Below are 18,060 nucleotides of genomic sequence, written 5' to 3' on the forward strand. Positions count from 1 at the left end.
AAACAAAGTATCTAAATTAAAATAAATTGTAAACATGAAACAAATTTCCTTCTGTGCTACAGAAGATGCAATTTCAACTTGTACTAGTGATGTGACAAATCAAAACTGCCATCAGAGAATGTATTCCATCAGAAAGTCCGCACATTTTCATCTATTCGACATTTGAATATACTAGACATACTTATTGGTCACAGAAAATTATCAGGCAAAGTTGAAGTAAAAACCATTTAATTTGAAAGTGATTATAAAGATGTACTACCTATGGCTCCTACTCCTCCTCTCTCTCCTGGAACTCCTGGCTGCCCACCCAGTCCTGGAAGTCCAATGTCACCTGGACGCCCCTAGTGGTACCAAGATATTCCAAAAGATTTAAAAATATTTTCACATTGAAGTTTCTTACACCCAATAGATTGTGTCATGATGGTATGTTAATTTCCTTTGGGTGAATGCCAAAATTAAAAACTCTGATCTCATTATGATTATCATGATTATGTATAAATACTTCCTTGTCTTGCTTTACCTTGAGGCCAACGAAGCCGATGGGTCCAGGAGCTCCGTTTAGTCCGGGGAAACCCCGGTCTCCCCGAAATCCTGGTAAACCAGGGAACCCTGCAGTTCCTTGTACTCCCTTTAATTCCACCTGTGACTGAAGGTCCGTGGGTCCTTGACTGCCAGGCTCGCCTCTTTCGCCCTTCAAGCTGTGCGGTAGAGTTGACATGAGTAATAACAAAACTAGAGAGTTTCGTAAAAGGTTGTACCACGCGATTTTTAAACGCCGAAAATGGCTAGAGCTTTGGTCGCCGTTATGGATAAAATCGTAATAAAATCCTAAAGCGGTAGTTACAATAAAGTACTCAGCAATGTTTGCACATTGTTTCGTTTGCTTTGTAACCTGAATGAATAAAAGTTCACACTTCTTTTTCTACATTATTGGAAATATAATTGTTGATGATGTCTGCTTTAGGCTAACAAGTGATTATCGGGTCAGTATTTGCTAACTGTTACTGTATAAAGTAACATTCCTATTTCTATAAGAAGTTTTATATCAACACTAACACACAAAGTTACTGGTGCTAGTTACTGTAGTCACCCATTCACTTTTTTAGATTTTTATTAGGCGTGTAACAAGGCATAGGAAAACGCCTATGCACAGTATTTGACGAATAATAATAATAATATAAAAATGATAATAATAATAATAATATAAAAATAATAATAATAATAATAATAATAATAATAATAATAATAATAATAATAATAATAATAATAATAATAATAATAATAATAATAATAATAATAATAATAATAATAATAATAATAATAATAATAATAATAATAATAATAATAATAATAATAATAATAATAATAATAATAATGCACTGGAGAAAGCAGTCGGGCAGATTACCAACCATCCAGGTGGAGCTAAGTTATCCAATGGTCAGATAACCCACCTCGCTTATGCCGATGATGTGGATGTGGTGGCCGAGACTGTGGAGGAGATTAACGAGATCTTCACAGTATTCCAGAGAACAGCAGAACAGATAGGCCTAAAATGCAATGAGCAGAAAACTGAAATTATGAAACTAAGTAGAAATGGGATTTATACACCAGGAGAAGAGCAAGTTGGATCACTAAGAGTGAAAAAAGTGGATAACAAGTACCTGGGATCCATTGTCAGTGAGAGAAATGAATTGGACATGGAAATAAACGAACGAATAGCTGTAGGAAACAGATGTTACCATGCCCTGGCATCTGTAATGAAGAGTCGGACCATCAGCAGAAGAACTAAGTTAAGAGCATATAACATTGTAATAAAACCAACAGTCCTGAACAGATGTGAGACATGGACACTGACAAAAGAAAGGGAGAAGAGACTGGAAATTTTTGAAAACAATATCCTGAGAAGAATCCTCGGCCCAGTATATGATGAAGAAGAAGGGAAATGGAGACGAAGACATAACAGGGAAATTAGAGATCAGACTCGGCAACCGTACATTCAGGATGAAATACGGGGAAGAAGAGCAAGGTGGGCTGGACACTGCGTACGAATGGAGGCAGACAGACTACCAAAGAAGGTGATGGAAGGAAGAGTGGAGGGCAGACGACCAGTAGGGAGACCCAGGTACAGATGGATGGATGGATTGGCACCAAGAGAGGACTGGAAGGAGTTGACAGAGGATAGAACCATCTGGAGAGGCATAGTGAAAGCGGTGAAGGGCCGTCCGGCCTGAAAACCAACAGAGTAAGAGAGAGAAAGTATAATAATAATATAATAATAATAATAAGAAGAAGAAAAAGAAGAGGAAGAAGAAGGAGAGGAAGAAGAAGAGGAGGAAGAAGAAGAGGAGGAAGAAGAAGAGGAGGAAGAAGAGGAGGAGGAAGAAGAAGAGGAGGAAGAAGAAGAGGAGGAAGAAGAAGATGAGGAAGAAGAGGAGGAAGAAGAAGAGGAGGAAGAGGAAGACGAAGAGGAAGAAGAAGAGGAGTGCGTGCTCCCAGTATCAATCGAAGGGATTTCACCTGGCATGTGAAGCCCTACCTCGTGACGCTTTCCTCACTTAAACTCTTGTTCTGTTAAGCAGTTAGCGATTTCCTACAAAAGCAATAGTTTCTCATGAGCTTCAAGTTTCTTTTTAACATGCATGTATGTTTAAAAGATAGGCGCAATTTCAAATAAACAATGTTAAACATTTGTATATAAGTCTGTCTTATGTCAAAGGTCAATGGAATACTAAACAAACGCAGCTAGTCCTACGCGTGTCGACAGGTTTTGGTTTGCAACCGACCTTTGGTTTGTTCTGGTACATACATGAAGGGTTGAGCGTCGTCACTTAATTTCTTCCTGACTGATGTTATTCTATATGAATTACTGGTAAGTACGACTTGTTATACATAATTATCTTAAAAGAACAGTTGTTTTTGTAGTGTAGAAGCGATCACCGCTATTTACATGTGAAAAAATGTTTGCAGTTTGATTAAAGTGCCACTAAGACGCAGGGTGATTTTCCGAGACCCTTTGTTTTAAGCGGGGTCTTATAAGACACCAAATACGGAAAATTGCAAAATATGAATTATGACATGCGCTCACACTGTCTACAATGGGATCTTGGTTCTTACTGACTGGAGACTTCACGGAATCGTTGCACCATAAAGGGAATAGAACTTTATATAATACAAACGACTGCTAGAATGGTCTTACAAGCTAATCATCGTGAGAAAACAAACTCATACCAACCAACCCAGAATCGACGTTAAATTTACCCATTCTGAGCCTGACGTCGTAACTCCGACGTACAGTATGTAACCAGTTGTGAGCTCGAGTCTGACTTTAAATTAGCCCGTGTGAACCTGACTCCGACGTTAAATCTGCCCAATGTGAACTTGTCCTTCCTTACCCATGCTTACCCCCTTATTCGGGGGATCTTACCCTGATGGTCCTGGGAATCCACGGTCTCCTACTTCTCCAGCGCGGAACCCGGGCAGCCCATTGCGTCCCTTGATTCCTTGAAGGCCTGGAAGACCGTCCTGACCTGGTTCTCCAGGAAGTCCTGTGAGTGGAAGAAAACAGAAGGTTCTGAACTCGAAGCTATTAAAGTTCCTCAGAATCAGAAGGCGTCACTAAGTTTGGGAAACACATTTTTCGAATCTCTTTTCAGTGGAAAATGCCGGATGAAACTTCAGTCCATCTTGTTACGTTTTACACAGTGAAATCTCGTTGTCAGGATATTCTGGACGGAGGTATCGTCACTAGCACAACGATATCGTCGTCGTTTTATAATTTTATAAGTCCTTATGTTGGTTTAGGTTAAGTTTGACCAATTAATTGATCGGAATAGAAAAAAAACCATCCTGATTTAGTTTTGAACCTGACTCCGACGTTAAATAATTCCCACCCATTCCATCCCTAAAAATACTCCACTCCCCTCCATCCTCCCTCCCATTTTAGCACCTGGATGACGGGTCATCTCTGCACCTTGTCCACTGCCCTGGGTCAGAGGCAGTGTCGCACGTCACAGCACATCCACAGCAAGGCTGCTTCATTAAATCGGCGACCCCCCCCTCCCCCTCCATGCATAAAAGGAGAGGACGGGGAGAAATCCCTTCGGGCTGCGTCAAATTTTGCTCACACATATTACCTCACCCCACATCACCCCGCCCATTCCACCTCATGCATCACAACATCATCCATATACAACCATTCTCCATTCACCCCTGTCTTCTGTCCTCTCTCGTCCTTCCTCAACAGACATTCCCCTCTTCCCCAAAGCCCCCTTCACTCCATCCATCCATCTCTTCCTAGGGCGTTCCCTCATGTTCACTCTCTCCACATCTGCCTTCCATACCTCTTTTACCATTTGTTCTTAACTCATTCTTTCCATGTGTCCTAACCATCCTAATACTCTTTCATCAGCCCTATCTCCCAACTCCCTTTCCACCCGTTCTCCTCCTCACCTCCTCATTTCTCACTCTATCTAGCCTAGTAACCCCCATCATACTTCTCAGACACCTCATCTCAAACACATTCAATCTCCTTCTCTCTTCCTCTCTTATGTTCCATGTTTCTGCCCCATACAGTGCTGTTGGCACAATCACTCCTTCATACAGTCTCCTTTTAGCATCCATTCCCAAATGTCTATTCTTCATTGCACTCTTTAATCCACCAAGGCATTTACTCGCTTCTCTCAATCTACATTCTATCTCCACCTCCACTCCACCCTTTCCTGCCACATTTGCACCCAAGTATCTAAAAATTTTCAATTCCTCCAGTCGCTCTCCCTTCATGCTCAATCCAATCTGCTGCCATTTTCACCCCTTGTACATCTCATCACCTTACTTTTACCCACATTTATCTTCAGCTTTCTTCTTTCACACACTCTCCCAAACTCTGTCACCAACTTCCTCAATCCATCCTCCGATCATGCCACAAGCGCAGTGTCGTCCGCAAACAACAGCTGGCTCACCTCCCACTTTTCTCCATTTTCTTTAACCATCTCCAATCCCTGACCCATCACCCGTGCATTTACCTCTCGCACCACCCCATCCATGTACAAGTTGAACAGCCAGGGCGACATAACGCATCCCTGACGAAGCCCCACCTTTACCTCGAACCACTCACTCTCTCCATTTCTTATCCTGACACATGCTCTACTACTCTCGTAAAAATTCTTGACATCTCCTAGAAGCTTTCCTCCTATCCCGTATATCCGCAAAACCTTCCATAGTACCTTTCTGTCTACACTGTCGTAAGCCTTTTCCAGATCCATATAAGCCCCAAAAAACATCCTTCCCTTTCCCTATAGCTTTCTCACATATCTGTCTTACCACAAAAATCTAATCTACACAACCTCTACCCATCCTAAATCCACACTGTTCCTCACCAATTACTCCCTCTGTTCCTCTCCTAATCCTCTCAATCAAGATCCTCCTATAAGCCTTCCCAACTACACTTAACAAGCTAATCCCTCTGAAACTACTACACTCACATAAATATTGTTTAAATAACGGCAAGTGTCACGTTAATGGTGACACTCCCGTCTTATTTTACTGCCACCCCCCACCCTGGCCAAATGGTGGGAGTCATCTGCAAAGAATATTTTGAAAGGCGCAATCCCTATATCTTTAGATGCTATTCATGACTTATTCTTTGACGTTCAGGTACAATTTATTAATACATACATACATACATACATACATACATATATATATATATATATATATATATATATATATATATATATATATATATATATATATATATACATATATATATCAAGGACTTTTTCCCCCTACAGGGGAGGTAGCCAAAGCCAAAGGCATAAATCCACTCCCACCCATTTCAACTCCACCCACTCCAAACCATTCACCACCCCTCCCTCCCTTTTTCCTTGGGTCCTCCTGAATGTCGGGTCATCCCTGCATCTCGCCCACTGCCCTGAAAGAGCGTCGGGTATGAAAGCCTGTAAGTATACTCGATAAGAGGCTCTGTTGAATAGTTTGTGACGATTTTCATAATAATTTTTTTTTTTACTAGATACTAAGCATACGCACCAGAAAACGTAATTTTTTCAACTGTGCACACAAATTAATTAGACATTATCTTTTTCCACATCGTAGAGAGTTTATTCTCATACTTTACCGCCAAACTCATTCATTCTTCGCTAGGGGAAGGAGTTGGGCCTCATTTAACCTCTCGTGTACAAAGGGATTAATAGCCTCTCATTCTTTCTGGTCATTTCCATAACCTCTGTAGAACCGCTTTGATAGAGGCTAAGATAAAGGACCATCAGATTAGTACTTTTGATATTGACAAAAAAAAAAAAATGACCTTATCTGTTTTTACAATCCCAAGCAACCGCTCTGCAGAAGCTCCAAGAACGTTTCACCCTAACCTGGTCGTTGTTAATGAAAATTTCTCGAAAAAATTGCCAATGAATATTGATTGTGGAAGGCACTGACTATTATTTTTTTTAAATGCCTGCTATTAAAAATTAATATTATTAAACAAAAAGTGAGGTAGACCAATGCTGGGACTATACCTAAGAAACTAAATCTATTTAATTACTGAAACAAAACAATGTGTTTAGAAAAAAAAATGTCTCGTGCCTTCTTGGGGTACAGATACCCTAGGTAGTACCACTGATATAAGGAATCCCTAAAAGAGAACGACTGAATGGCAGCATTTGATACCAACTCACCTGTCTCTCCAACGACACCTTTCAGACCATTTTGAGTCAGTCCAGGCAGGCCCTTGATCCCATCGGGTCCATCTGGTCCAAATTCTCCCGGCTGTCCTTTCTGTCCTCGTCTTCCAGAGAGTCCGGGCGAGCCAGGGCGTCCCGGAAGACCCTCTTGTCCATCCTCACCCTTCCTGCTTGGAAAACCTGTGACGACAGCAGCATCGTCAGTGTCTGCTCTCATTCTTCCTATCACAGCTTTTATTTCATTCAACGCGGTTTGAATTAATTGACACACTGGTTTTGTCTGTGTCCGGTGTATCAAACATGCATCTGAAAATCTTTGCCCGAATACATCTAAAAAAAAAAAATTGGGCCGATATATCGAATGCCCTCAAAAAAAAAAAAAAAAAAAAAAAAAAAAAAAGGCCCGGTATATCGACCATGTGAGTAATAAGAATGATCACTTTTTGACAACCACCATTCGTAGATTGCATTTTTAAGAATGATTTTTGTTTAGTGATGCCGTCCATTAATGGTCTTAACGATTATATATAAACTTGTTAAACTGCAGTTTCCATATTTAAATCATGACATCATAACGTCATGACCAGGCGCGCATGCGTAACCGCCTCGCGCTTTACGATCAACTAAACTGACTAGAAATATTGACTAAACATCTAGATTAGAAAAATATGTTATTTTTTCCGGATATGGACCAAGCAAATTTATTACTAAATGTATATTGAATTTTCTATCTCTTGTCAACATTTGAACACTTCATATAATTTTATTCAGTAAATCCATAATCTATGTGTACAGTACATTCAACATATATTGTCCAATTTGACTAGAAAGATAACTACTTCGATTAGTTATGGTAATATTAACATTTTATTTAGTTATGCTAAACTGCAATAATATCCACAAGTTTTGTATACAGAGTAGTATTTTAATCTCCGATTAACTCGTGACCAACACGTGAACCTTGATGTGGAGGAGTCTGAACGAATTACTCACCTGGCTGACCAATATTTCCTCGATTACCAAGATCTCCTCGTTGTCCAGGGGTGCCAGGTCTTCCTGAAGCTCCTGGAAGTCCGGAAAGGCCTGTCTCACCCTGTCCAGGAGAGAAAACATGAGTGAACGGGATCGATTGACCTTGCCATGGTGCGGGTCTTCCCGGACATGGTTCATGAAGTGCAAGAGACCATTCGCGTCTTCGGTTCTGGCTTTCGTGAGGCGATTTCATTTTGCTGGAAAGAACCCCCTGTACCTGGTCTACAACTTACCTTGACTCCCGGAAGTCCAGGGCGGCCGTTGTCGCCTCGATCTCCGGGGAAGCCTGCAAAGCCGACCTCTCCGACCTCTCCTCTCGAACTCGGGCTGTCGAAGCCCGGAAGACCGACGTCACCGGGAGGGCCTCGGCGTCCCTTGCTGCCTGGGAATCCGGCAATACCTGCTTGCCCCTTATCGCCACGGATACCTAATGTTGTTGGGAAACAGAGCGTTGTTACACTGGGAGCCTGGATTAAGTCACCCCTTCCCACCCCAGAGCCACCGTGTTCATGAACTGGGCACGCACATGGTACTCACCAATCCTTCCGAAAAAGCCAGGCTCTCCTGCTTCTCCCTTGCGACCTTTGAGTCCCTGGATACCGGGGAAATTGTTGGTGGGGGTTGAAATAGGGCCTGGAAATCCGACCTCTCCCTGTTTGCCTCTCTCGCCTTTGGTTCCAGGAAGTCCCATCATTCCCATCGCACCCTGGAAAAGGTGGGGGAGACCGTTTTCTTTAGCTTTCTCCCTCCCACATGTAGAACTAACATTGCTTGTCTGTTTATTCAATTATTTGTTAATTTATTCAGCTAATTATTCATTTGCTTAACTACTAATCTATTTGCTTATTCATTTGTTTATTTACTATCTTATCTACTTAACTATTCATTCATTTATTACTTTATTGATTTACTCATTAATTTATTTATTTGTTTATTTACTTATTCATACATTTATTTATGTATTAATTTATTTACATATATATATATATATATATATATATATATATATATATATATATATATATATATATACTTATCTATTTCTCTATTGATTTATTTACTCATTTATTCATTTATTCCTATAAACTCATTTTCCCCCTTTATTCATCTGACCCTGTTATGATCAAAAACGTTTCAGCCGTTACCCATAGGGTAGATCAAAGCTATGACAGTCACAATATAAGATCATGACCCTGAACTGATCGACGTGCACTGACCTTCAATCCATTGAATCCTGGACGTCCCTGGAAACCTCTGTCTCCGGGGAAGCCTCGCCTGCCCTTGGGACCCACGTAGTCGACGCCGTTCTCTCCGACGAAACCCTTTGGACCGATGAGACCTGGAAAACCGGGCCTTCCGGGGAACCCGGGCTGACCTGCAAGGGAAGAGCGGACCTGGTGACTCAGTAACGCTTTGGAACGTTGGTCGTCTCTGGGCTCGCGAGACTTCGAAACTCCAAGTCGCGGCAACATCGAGCTCAAGGCCGTCGTGGTGGGTCGACGAGGTGCTGGAGAGAGAGCTCCTCAGCAACTGAAAGGCCTTTGGAAAGATTTGGAAACGTGCCGGAATTTTCTGGATTCTTCAATGCTTTTCCAAAAAAGTGTTTTCATAATTTGGAATTTATAGCGTTTTGTATATATATATATATATATATATATATATATATATATATATATATATGTATGTATATATATATACATACATACATACATACATATACCAAGGCTTTTTTCCCCTTACTAGGGAGGTAGCCAAAAAAGGAAAAGGCATAAAATCATTCCCACCCATTCCATCCCTGAATACACTCCACACCCCTCCACCCTCCCTCTTATCTTAGCACCTCCTGGATGACGGGTCATCCCTGCACCTTGTCCACTGTCCTGGGTCAGATGCAGTGTCGCAAGACACAGCACATCCACAGCAAGGCCTCTGGCCTTTCCTTGAGGGCTTTCAGGATTTGCAGTCCTCAATTTCTGGACCATGAGATCGAGGGGATCAAATGTCAACTTAAGAAGTTGGCTTATCCACCTTGGTTTCTGGTTCAAGCCCTCAGTAAGGCTAGGGCCAACCATTTTAAAACTTCCGTCCCCTCAAGTTTTCACCGCTCCTTTAAGGACACTCGTTTAAAAATTCCATTCAATAATACCATCAGTTCTTCTACCAAGTTGTTTCCTCATGAGCGTCTCACTATTGCCTATCACTATCCTAACACCGTGTGCAAGCAAATTGTGAACGTTCAACAAAAACCGAGAGAAGTTGAGTCACCTGGTATTTATTGTTTGCCCTGCCAAGATTGTGATTTGGTTTACTTGGATCAAACCGGGAGAGACTTGAACACTAGATTGGCAGAACATAAAAGGTCAATTAGGTATGGGCAAGAAAATTCGGCTGTATTTCTTCATGTCAAAAATAAGAATCATTCTTTCGACTGGGGTAAGGCCAGATTAGTGTTCAAGTCCCACTACGGTTTCAGGAGAAAAATAGTCGAATAAGCATTAATTGAGGAATGCCCTAATACTAATATTTCTAAAGGGCAGCGGACTCCTGACATCATTTCACGCGCAGCTGTCAGCAAACTGGTACGGAGCTTACAACCCCCCCTCACCTCACCCCCTCCCTCCTCCGCCACCCCAGTTTGCCCCGCGCCTGAGTGAGGTCATCTGTCCGCATTCCTTCTCTTTTCTGTAGCTTATAAGTCCCCTTTGTCCTCTGTCTTATGTACTTTCCTGAAGAGGGCTACAGTTAATAGCCGAAATATAAGATTCTTCTTTATTCAAAGTTTATTTCCTCCGACTGTGGGTTTCCTGTGTGTCATATATATATACATATATATATATATATATATATATATACATAGATATATATATATATATATATATACATGTATATACATACATATTTATATATATATTATATATATGTATATATACATATATATATATGTATATATATACATATACATATATAAATACACATATATATATATACAGTATATATATATATATATATATATATATATATATGTATACATATATATATATAAATAAATATATATATACTGTATATATATGTATATATATATATAACTACAAAGTGATGTCGTAACACATTAGTAAATTTCAACAAAAACCCACTGTGTTGGATAAGAAGAAATTAAATAAATAGATTCCATATATTTCGATCAGGGACTGTGATCCTCTTCAGTGGAGAGGATCACAGTCCGTGATCGAAATATATGGAATCTATTTATTTCATTTCTTCTTATCCAACACAGTGGGTTTTTGTTGAAATATATATATATATATATATATATATTTATATATATATTTATATTTATTTATATATATATATATATATATATAAATACACACAAATACACACACACACACACACACACACACACACACACACACACACACACACACACACACACACACACACACACACACACTTTCGTCGGATGGACGGCGAAGATTGGAGTTCCGAAGAAAAATCAAATTTTACGTGGATCTCAACGTCAAGGAAGTACCTTATTGTATTTACAGGGAAGGGGAAAGCTCGTGGTGTAGTGGGAAGGTGAGAAAAAAGGAGAAGGGGAGGGATTACTGAGGGAAATGGAAGGAAATGAGGAAGGGGAGGACTTGGTCCAGGAGACCAGGCGTCTTGTAAGCAAACGAAGGACTGAGGATTTTGGAGAATAAGGGATTAACAAAAATGTAAAGATTAGAAATATAGATAAGAGCACCACAATGGAAGGTGAAGATAATAATTTCCAGGGATTTAATGAGGGGGGGGGGTACCAACCTCCCCCGATTAGCAAGACTAGAGGAAAAACTTGAAAAAATAACCGAACATTGGGAGAGTAGGTTCGGTGATATAGCAAAGATTGCGCAGAGTTGAAAAATTGGAAGAATTAGAGAAGGTGAACAAAAAATCAACCAAAGAAATAGAAGAATTAAAAAGACAGTTAAAAGAAGTAAAAGATGAGAATGAGGAATTAAAGAGGAATAATAAAGACAATAAAGAGGCCATAGCAAAAGAAGCACAGGGTTGGAAAAATCCAAGAAAACAGTAAAGTTGCATTTACTGACATAACAAAACAGCAAATGAAAGAACAAACGGAAGACTCAGTTATTAAAGTGATGAGACATAAGGAGAAGATAGTAAGAGACTTAGCAGATAAAAAGAAAAGTATAATTATATTAGGAATGGAAGAGAAATATAACCTAAATAGAACCACAAGAATCAAAGAGGAAAAAGAAAAAGAAAGCAGTTAACTAGAATTAGTTCAGGAAGATGAACCTGAAATCATGAAACAAATTGAAGAGATGTATAGCCTCGGAAAGTATAGTACAGATAAGACCAGACCAATTAAGATTAAATTCAGGTCACAAAACAGCAGATAATATCTTAGCAAAAACAGAGAAACTAGCAGCAAGTGAACAATATAAAAAGGTATGGATAAAAAGGGAAATGAATAAAGAGGAAAGAGAGGAGAAAAAAAGAAACAAACAAGAAGCTAAGGAAAAAAAATGAGAAGAGAACAGAGTCAGAAAAAGAGAAATTCTATTGGAGAGTAGTGAATATGAAAGTAAGGAAATACGACATACTAGAGAAAAACAAAAGGGAAACAGAGAATACTATGGAAGTAGCAGAAAACTAAAAGTGTCTTACACAAATGTAGATGGATTATTAACAGGCTTTAAAGAACTGAATGATTACCTGAAGGAAAAAGAACCGGACATAATGGGAATTGTAGAAACTAAATTAAAAGGTCCACTACCACCCAACAGTGTAGGGCATGATGGAATTCAATATCAAGAAGTGTAGCATAATGGAATTTGGAAGAAGCAAAAAAAAAAAAAAAAAAAAAAAAAAATAGTGGGGTTGTATAGATTAGTAGGAGAATAAATAAAAAAGTAGAAAATGAGAACGACCTGGGAGTCATTATTATGAATAATATGTCCCCTGAGAAGCATATAAACAAAATTTTTGGAGAAAACTATAATTGAATAAGAACAATCAAAGCCACTTTTACATACCTGGACGAAGAAATGGTGAAGAAAATACTAGTTACCTTGATAAGACCAAGATTGGAATATGCAGCGACGATGTGGTCACCAAGTACAAAAAATGTATAACAAAACTTGAAAGAATACAAAGAGCAATTACAAAACTAGCCCCAACACTCTCAGAACTATCATATGAAGAGAGACTAGCAAAACTTGAACTACAGACATTAGAACAAAGAAGAGAGAGAGGAGACTTGATAACTATTCATAGAATCATGAAAGGCATAGAAACTATTGACAGAGAGGATCTAATAAAATGGGATATTAGAGATACAAGAGGACACGGAAAGAAAATCAAGACAGTTATAGAAGGGACCTGAAAAAGAACAGCTTTCCCCACAGAGTAATAGACATCTGGAACAAGTTGGACGAAAAAGTGGTGTATGCAAAAACAATTCATGAATTTAAAAACATTTTAGATAAAATGAGATATGAAGACGGGACACCACGAGCATAGCTCCCCTTCCCGTAAAATAGAACTAGGTAAATACAACTAGGTAAATACACACACACACACTATGGACCTGTCCACTGTCATCCACTGACCTGGTTCGCCATTGTCGCCGTGACCTGCGTGTGACCCGGCCTCCCCAGGGGCGCCTCGGAATCCAGGCTCGCCTGCGTCACCGAAGGCACCCTACATCACAAGAAGAAGTTGTTAATATATATACATTTACATGTGTATATGTACATTCTTACTTACAAACATGCATAAACACATACATGTATATATATATATATATATATATATATATATATATATATATATATATATATATATATATATATATATATATATGTGTGTATATCCCTTTTTTGGGTGGGAAGGATTCCCTTGTCGAGATGATACTCTAAGCTGCATAGAAAATAGACTGAAGAAAAAGACAAGCTATGGTGACACTTGAAAATATATTCTAATTAATTAAATTGGTGGATACTGGCCGATTATAAGTCTCGACTAAGCAATATAAACTTAGAAAATAAAACAAAGGAAACAATATGGTGATGAAAAACACATTGAAAGTAATACAAACTCATTTGACATTTACTGAGGTCTCTAGAAACGCCGAACGATTGCTGTCCTCAGCTTCACTAAAGGCGTTATCACATTGAGTTAATTTTCCTCCAACTGTCGGACCAGATTTGCAGCCCGCAGCTTTCGCTAAGGAATCTGATAATATGCTGGAGGAAAATAATTTCCCTCCAGCATAATATCAAATGACATTCTTTGTAATTTATTGAGAAAACAAAATAATTTGCCAGAGAGTGATTTTACGGCCGGAAAAAAAATTCTGGAGATGGGTGGTACCGCCGATCAATTGGAGATTGGCGGAAAAATAACTCAGTGTGATAAGGCCTTAACCGGAAACTCGCAGCCCCACAGCAGCCAGCAACGGTACTCAGGCCCCTAGCTACGCACAGCTCTTCCCATAAAGAATCGTTGGACTATTGTCTATTCTGTATAAATGCCAGAGTCGTCTTCTTCTGTCATTGGCTGCCAGCTGACACCAGAGTGGTCACCGGTTGCCAGTTCTATTATGTGGAAAAGTGGAGACCAGTTGAAAATGTATGTGTGTATGTGTGTATTTACCTAGTTGTATTTTACGGGAAGGAGAGCTATGCTCGTGGGGTCCTGTCTTCATATCTCGTTTTATCTTGACTGTTTTTAAATCTGTGTATGGTTTTTGCATACACCACATTCTCATCTAACTTGTTCCAAACGTCTATAACCTTGTGGGGAAAGATGTTCTTTTTTTTTAGGTCTTTTCTATAACTGTCTTTCTTGATTTTCTTTCCGTGTCCTCTTGTATCTCTACTATCCCATTTTATTAGATCCTCTCTACTAATAGTTTCTATGCCTTTCATGATTCTATGAATAGTTATCAAGTCTCCTCTCTCTCTTCTTTGCTCTAATGTCTGTAGCTCAAGTTTTGCTAGTCTCTCTTCATATGATAGTTCTGAGAGTGTTGGTGCCAATTTCATGATTGCTCTTTGTATTCTTTCAAGTTTTGTTACACAGTTTTTTGTACTTCGTGACCCCGTCATTGCCGCATACTCCAATCTTGGTCTCATCAAAGTGACCAGTATTTTCTTCACCATTTCTTCGTCCAGGTATGTAAATGCCACTTTGATTGTTCTTATTAAATTATAAGTTTCACATTTTTTTTTATGTTTCTCAGGGGACATATTATTCATAATAATGACTCCCAGGTTCTCTTTTTCTAATTTTTTAATTTCTTCCTCTCCCAATTTATATGATCCCACTATTCTTTTTTTGCTTCTTCCAGATTCCATTATACTACACTTCTTAATATTGAATTCCATCTCCCAATTCCTACTCCATTCCGATACTTTATTGAGATCACTCTCTAGCTACTCACTATCTTCTACGGTGTTCACTTTTTTCAACAATTTTGCATCGTCCGCAAAGAAGATCATATAACTTTCAATTTCTTTATCCATATCATTAGTATATATATAGCAAACATTATTGGGGCCAGAACTGTTCCTTGTGGAACACCACTAATCATTTCATCCCAATTAGAGTGTTTGTCTTATATCACCACTTTCATTTTTCTTTCATGCAAGAAGTCTTCCAACCACTTCAGAAGTTTGCCCTGTATTCCTCCTGCAGTTTCTAATTTCTTAAGCAACTTCTTATGTGGCACCTTATCAAAAGCTTTTTTCAGGTCTAGAAATGCACAATCAGCCCATCCATCTCTTTTTTGTATTACATCTATTAGCCTTGAATAGAAACACGTTAAGTTTGTGACGCATGATCGTCCTTGTCTAAATCCAAATTGCCTTGGATTTATTACGTTGTTTTTTCCAAATGCCTTACCCATCTAATTTTGACAATTCTTTCACAAATTTTGGCTATCGTACTTGTGAGACCGGTCTATAGTTAGTAGGGTCTTCCTTGTTTCCCCCCTTTATATATAGGTACTATATTTGCTCTTTTCCAATCCTCTGGAACTTTTCCTTCTTTCAATGAACTGCTTATTAGACTATGTATTTTGTCTGTTAGTTCATTCCTGCATTCTCTCAAAATCCAGTTTGCCATTTCATCTGGTCCATGCGATTTCCTGACATCGAGATTATTCAAGTGATTCATTATTTCATTTCTTGATACTTCTATCTCTTTCATAGGGGGGACTTTCTCCTCCCACTCGATATCTCTAGGTTGTACGTTCTCCCTCGTAAACACCGATTTAAAATGCTTGTTCATAATTTCTACCATATCTATTTCTTCTGTGTATTCAATTCTTCCTTACCGTAGTTTCTCTAATTCTTGTTTGTTTTTCAGTTTGTTGTTTACAAATATGTAAAATAGTTTCGTTGATCTCTACATTTTTCTATGACATCTTTTTCGTATTTTCTCTTTTCTTCTCTGCACACTTGTACATATTAATTTCTATAACTAGTATATATTTTCCATTTTTCAGGTCTTTTGTCTTTTTTCTATTTTATCCAAGCTTTATCCCTTTTGTCTTTTAACTCCCAACATTTTTTGTTGTACCAACACTTTACATATCCTTTTTTATGTTTTTGTCTTGGAACATACTTTTCCACTCCTTTATAAATTTTTGTCAAAATATTGCATTTGTCTTCTACTGTTGTTTCCTCCTTGTGTATTCTTTCCCAGTCAGCTTTTTGAAAGAATTCTCTTATTTTATACATAAAAAAAATCCATACATCAATCTTCCCTTTCTATATATTTTGTTTTTCCATGTATTTTTTCTCATTTAGTTCCAGTTCAACCAATATGTGGTCACTTTTATTTATTGGCGTCTTATATTCAATCTTGTCCACTATTTCGGGTTCTGATGTGATTATTAGGTCCAGTCTCAATAGTTCTTTCTCATTTCTATACCTAGTATTCTCTTGTATCCATTGTGTCATTGTATGTTCTATAATCATATCAAGTAGCACATTTCCCATTAGGTCGTCTCCACCCTTCACTGTCATCTCTTCCAAGCAGATTTCTTTACAATTAAAGTAACCCATTATAACTATTCTTCCTCCATCTTCCATTATCTTATTTAGTGTTATCCTTGTGCCCTCTAACATATTTTTGTGTTCTCTCTCTTCCCACGAAGCCGTTTTAGGAGGCACATAATTTACTACAAATTTCCTACTCTTCCTATCCTTGTCCTCCATTTCCATCATAATCATCTCTGTTCTTTCCATATGTGACATTCCTCACATTTATATCCTTCTTAGTCAGGAACATAACTCCACTCCCCTTGTTTTACCTCTCTGTTTCTAATCCAACAATTATATGCACCATGTCCTACACTGTTGGGTAGTAGTGGACCTTTTAATTTTGTTTCTACAATTCCCATTATGTCCGGTTCTTTTTCCTTCAGGTAATCATTCAGTTCGTTAAAGCCTGTTATTAATCCATCTATATTTGTGTAAGACACTTTTAATTTTCTGCTACTTTCATCGTGTTTCCTGTTTCCTTTCCGTTTTTCTCTGCTATGAACCATTTCCTCACTTTCATATTCACTACTCTCCAGTAGAATTTCTCTTTTTCTGACTCTGTTCTTCTCTCGTTTTTTCCTTAGTTTCCAGTATTTTTATTTTCTTATTCTCTATTACCTCTTTATTCATTTCTCTTTTTATACATACCTGTTTAAATTGATCATTGTCTGCTAGTTTCCCTGTTTTTGCTAAGATATTCTCTGCTGTCTTTTGTGACCTAAATTTGATCTTAATTGGTCTGGTGTTATCTGTATTGTATTTCCCTAGTCTATATATTTCTTCAATTTCTTTCCATGTTTCTTGTCCATCCTCTTGAACTACTTCTAATATCTTGTTTACCTTTTCCTTCTCCTCTTTTACTCTTGTGGTCCTATTTGGATTATGCTTCTCTTCCATCCCTAATATAATTATACATCCAACATCCAACATCCGGGGCCCGTTCGTCCCCTTCCTCATTTCCTTCCATTTTCCTCAGTAATCCCTCTCAATCTCCTTTTTCTTCACCTTCCCACTACATCACGAGCTTTCCCCTTCCCTATTAATACAACAAAGGTACTCCCTCTTTGTTGAGACCGATGAAACTTGAATTTTTCCTGGAGCTCCAAACTTCGCTGTCACTTTGACCGACGTGTGTGTGTGTGTGTGTGTGTGTGTGTGTGTGTGTGTGTGTGTGTGTGTGTGTGTGCGTGCTCGCTCGCGTGTTTGCCAAATCAACTAGACTCCTTCTGTATCCCAGGGGAGTCAACCCCAGCATTGTGGACCCGCGACGT

The 18,060-nt window shown here is 38.7% G+C and overlaps 1 protein-coding gene across 1 annotated transcript in view; it reads right to left on the reverse strand.

Annotated features, from left to right (window-relative positions):
* LOC143019696 (uncharacterized) overlaps positions 1-18,060 on the reverse strand; it is a 69,735-nt gene that overhangs the window by 9,949 nt on the left and 41,726 nt on the right. Inside the window, exons 17-25 of the mRNA XM_076175661.1 lie at positions 13,349-13,439; positions 8,948-9,105; positions 8,268-8,436; positions 7,964-8,157; positions 7,692-7,791; positions 6,693-6,878; positions 3,425-3,545; positions 521-698; positions 260-341 (exon numbers count right to left, since the gene is read on the reverse strand). Coding sequence (XP_076031776.1) covers positions 260-341; positions 521-698; positions 3,425-3,545; positions 6,693-6,878; positions 7,692-7,791; positions 7,964-8,157; positions 8,268-8,436; positions 8,948-9,105; positions 13,349-13,439 — 1,279 coding nt within the window. The remainder of the gene's footprint in view (positions 1-259; positions 342-520; positions 699-3,424; positions 3,546-6,692; positions 6,879-7,691; positions 7,792-7,963; positions 8,158-8,267; positions 8,437-8,947; positions 9,106-13,348; positions 13,440-18,060) is intronic.

The sequence above is a fragment of the Oratosquilla oratoria genome, chromosome 37 (assembly GCF_046742065.1).
Source record: "Oratosquilla oratoria isolate Oo_2021 chromosome 37, ASM4674206v1, whole genome shotgun sequence".
NCBI classification, from domain to species: domain Eukaryota; kingdom Metazoa; phylum Arthropoda; class Malacostraca; order Stomatopoda; family Squillidae; genus Oratosquilla; species Oratosquilla oratoria.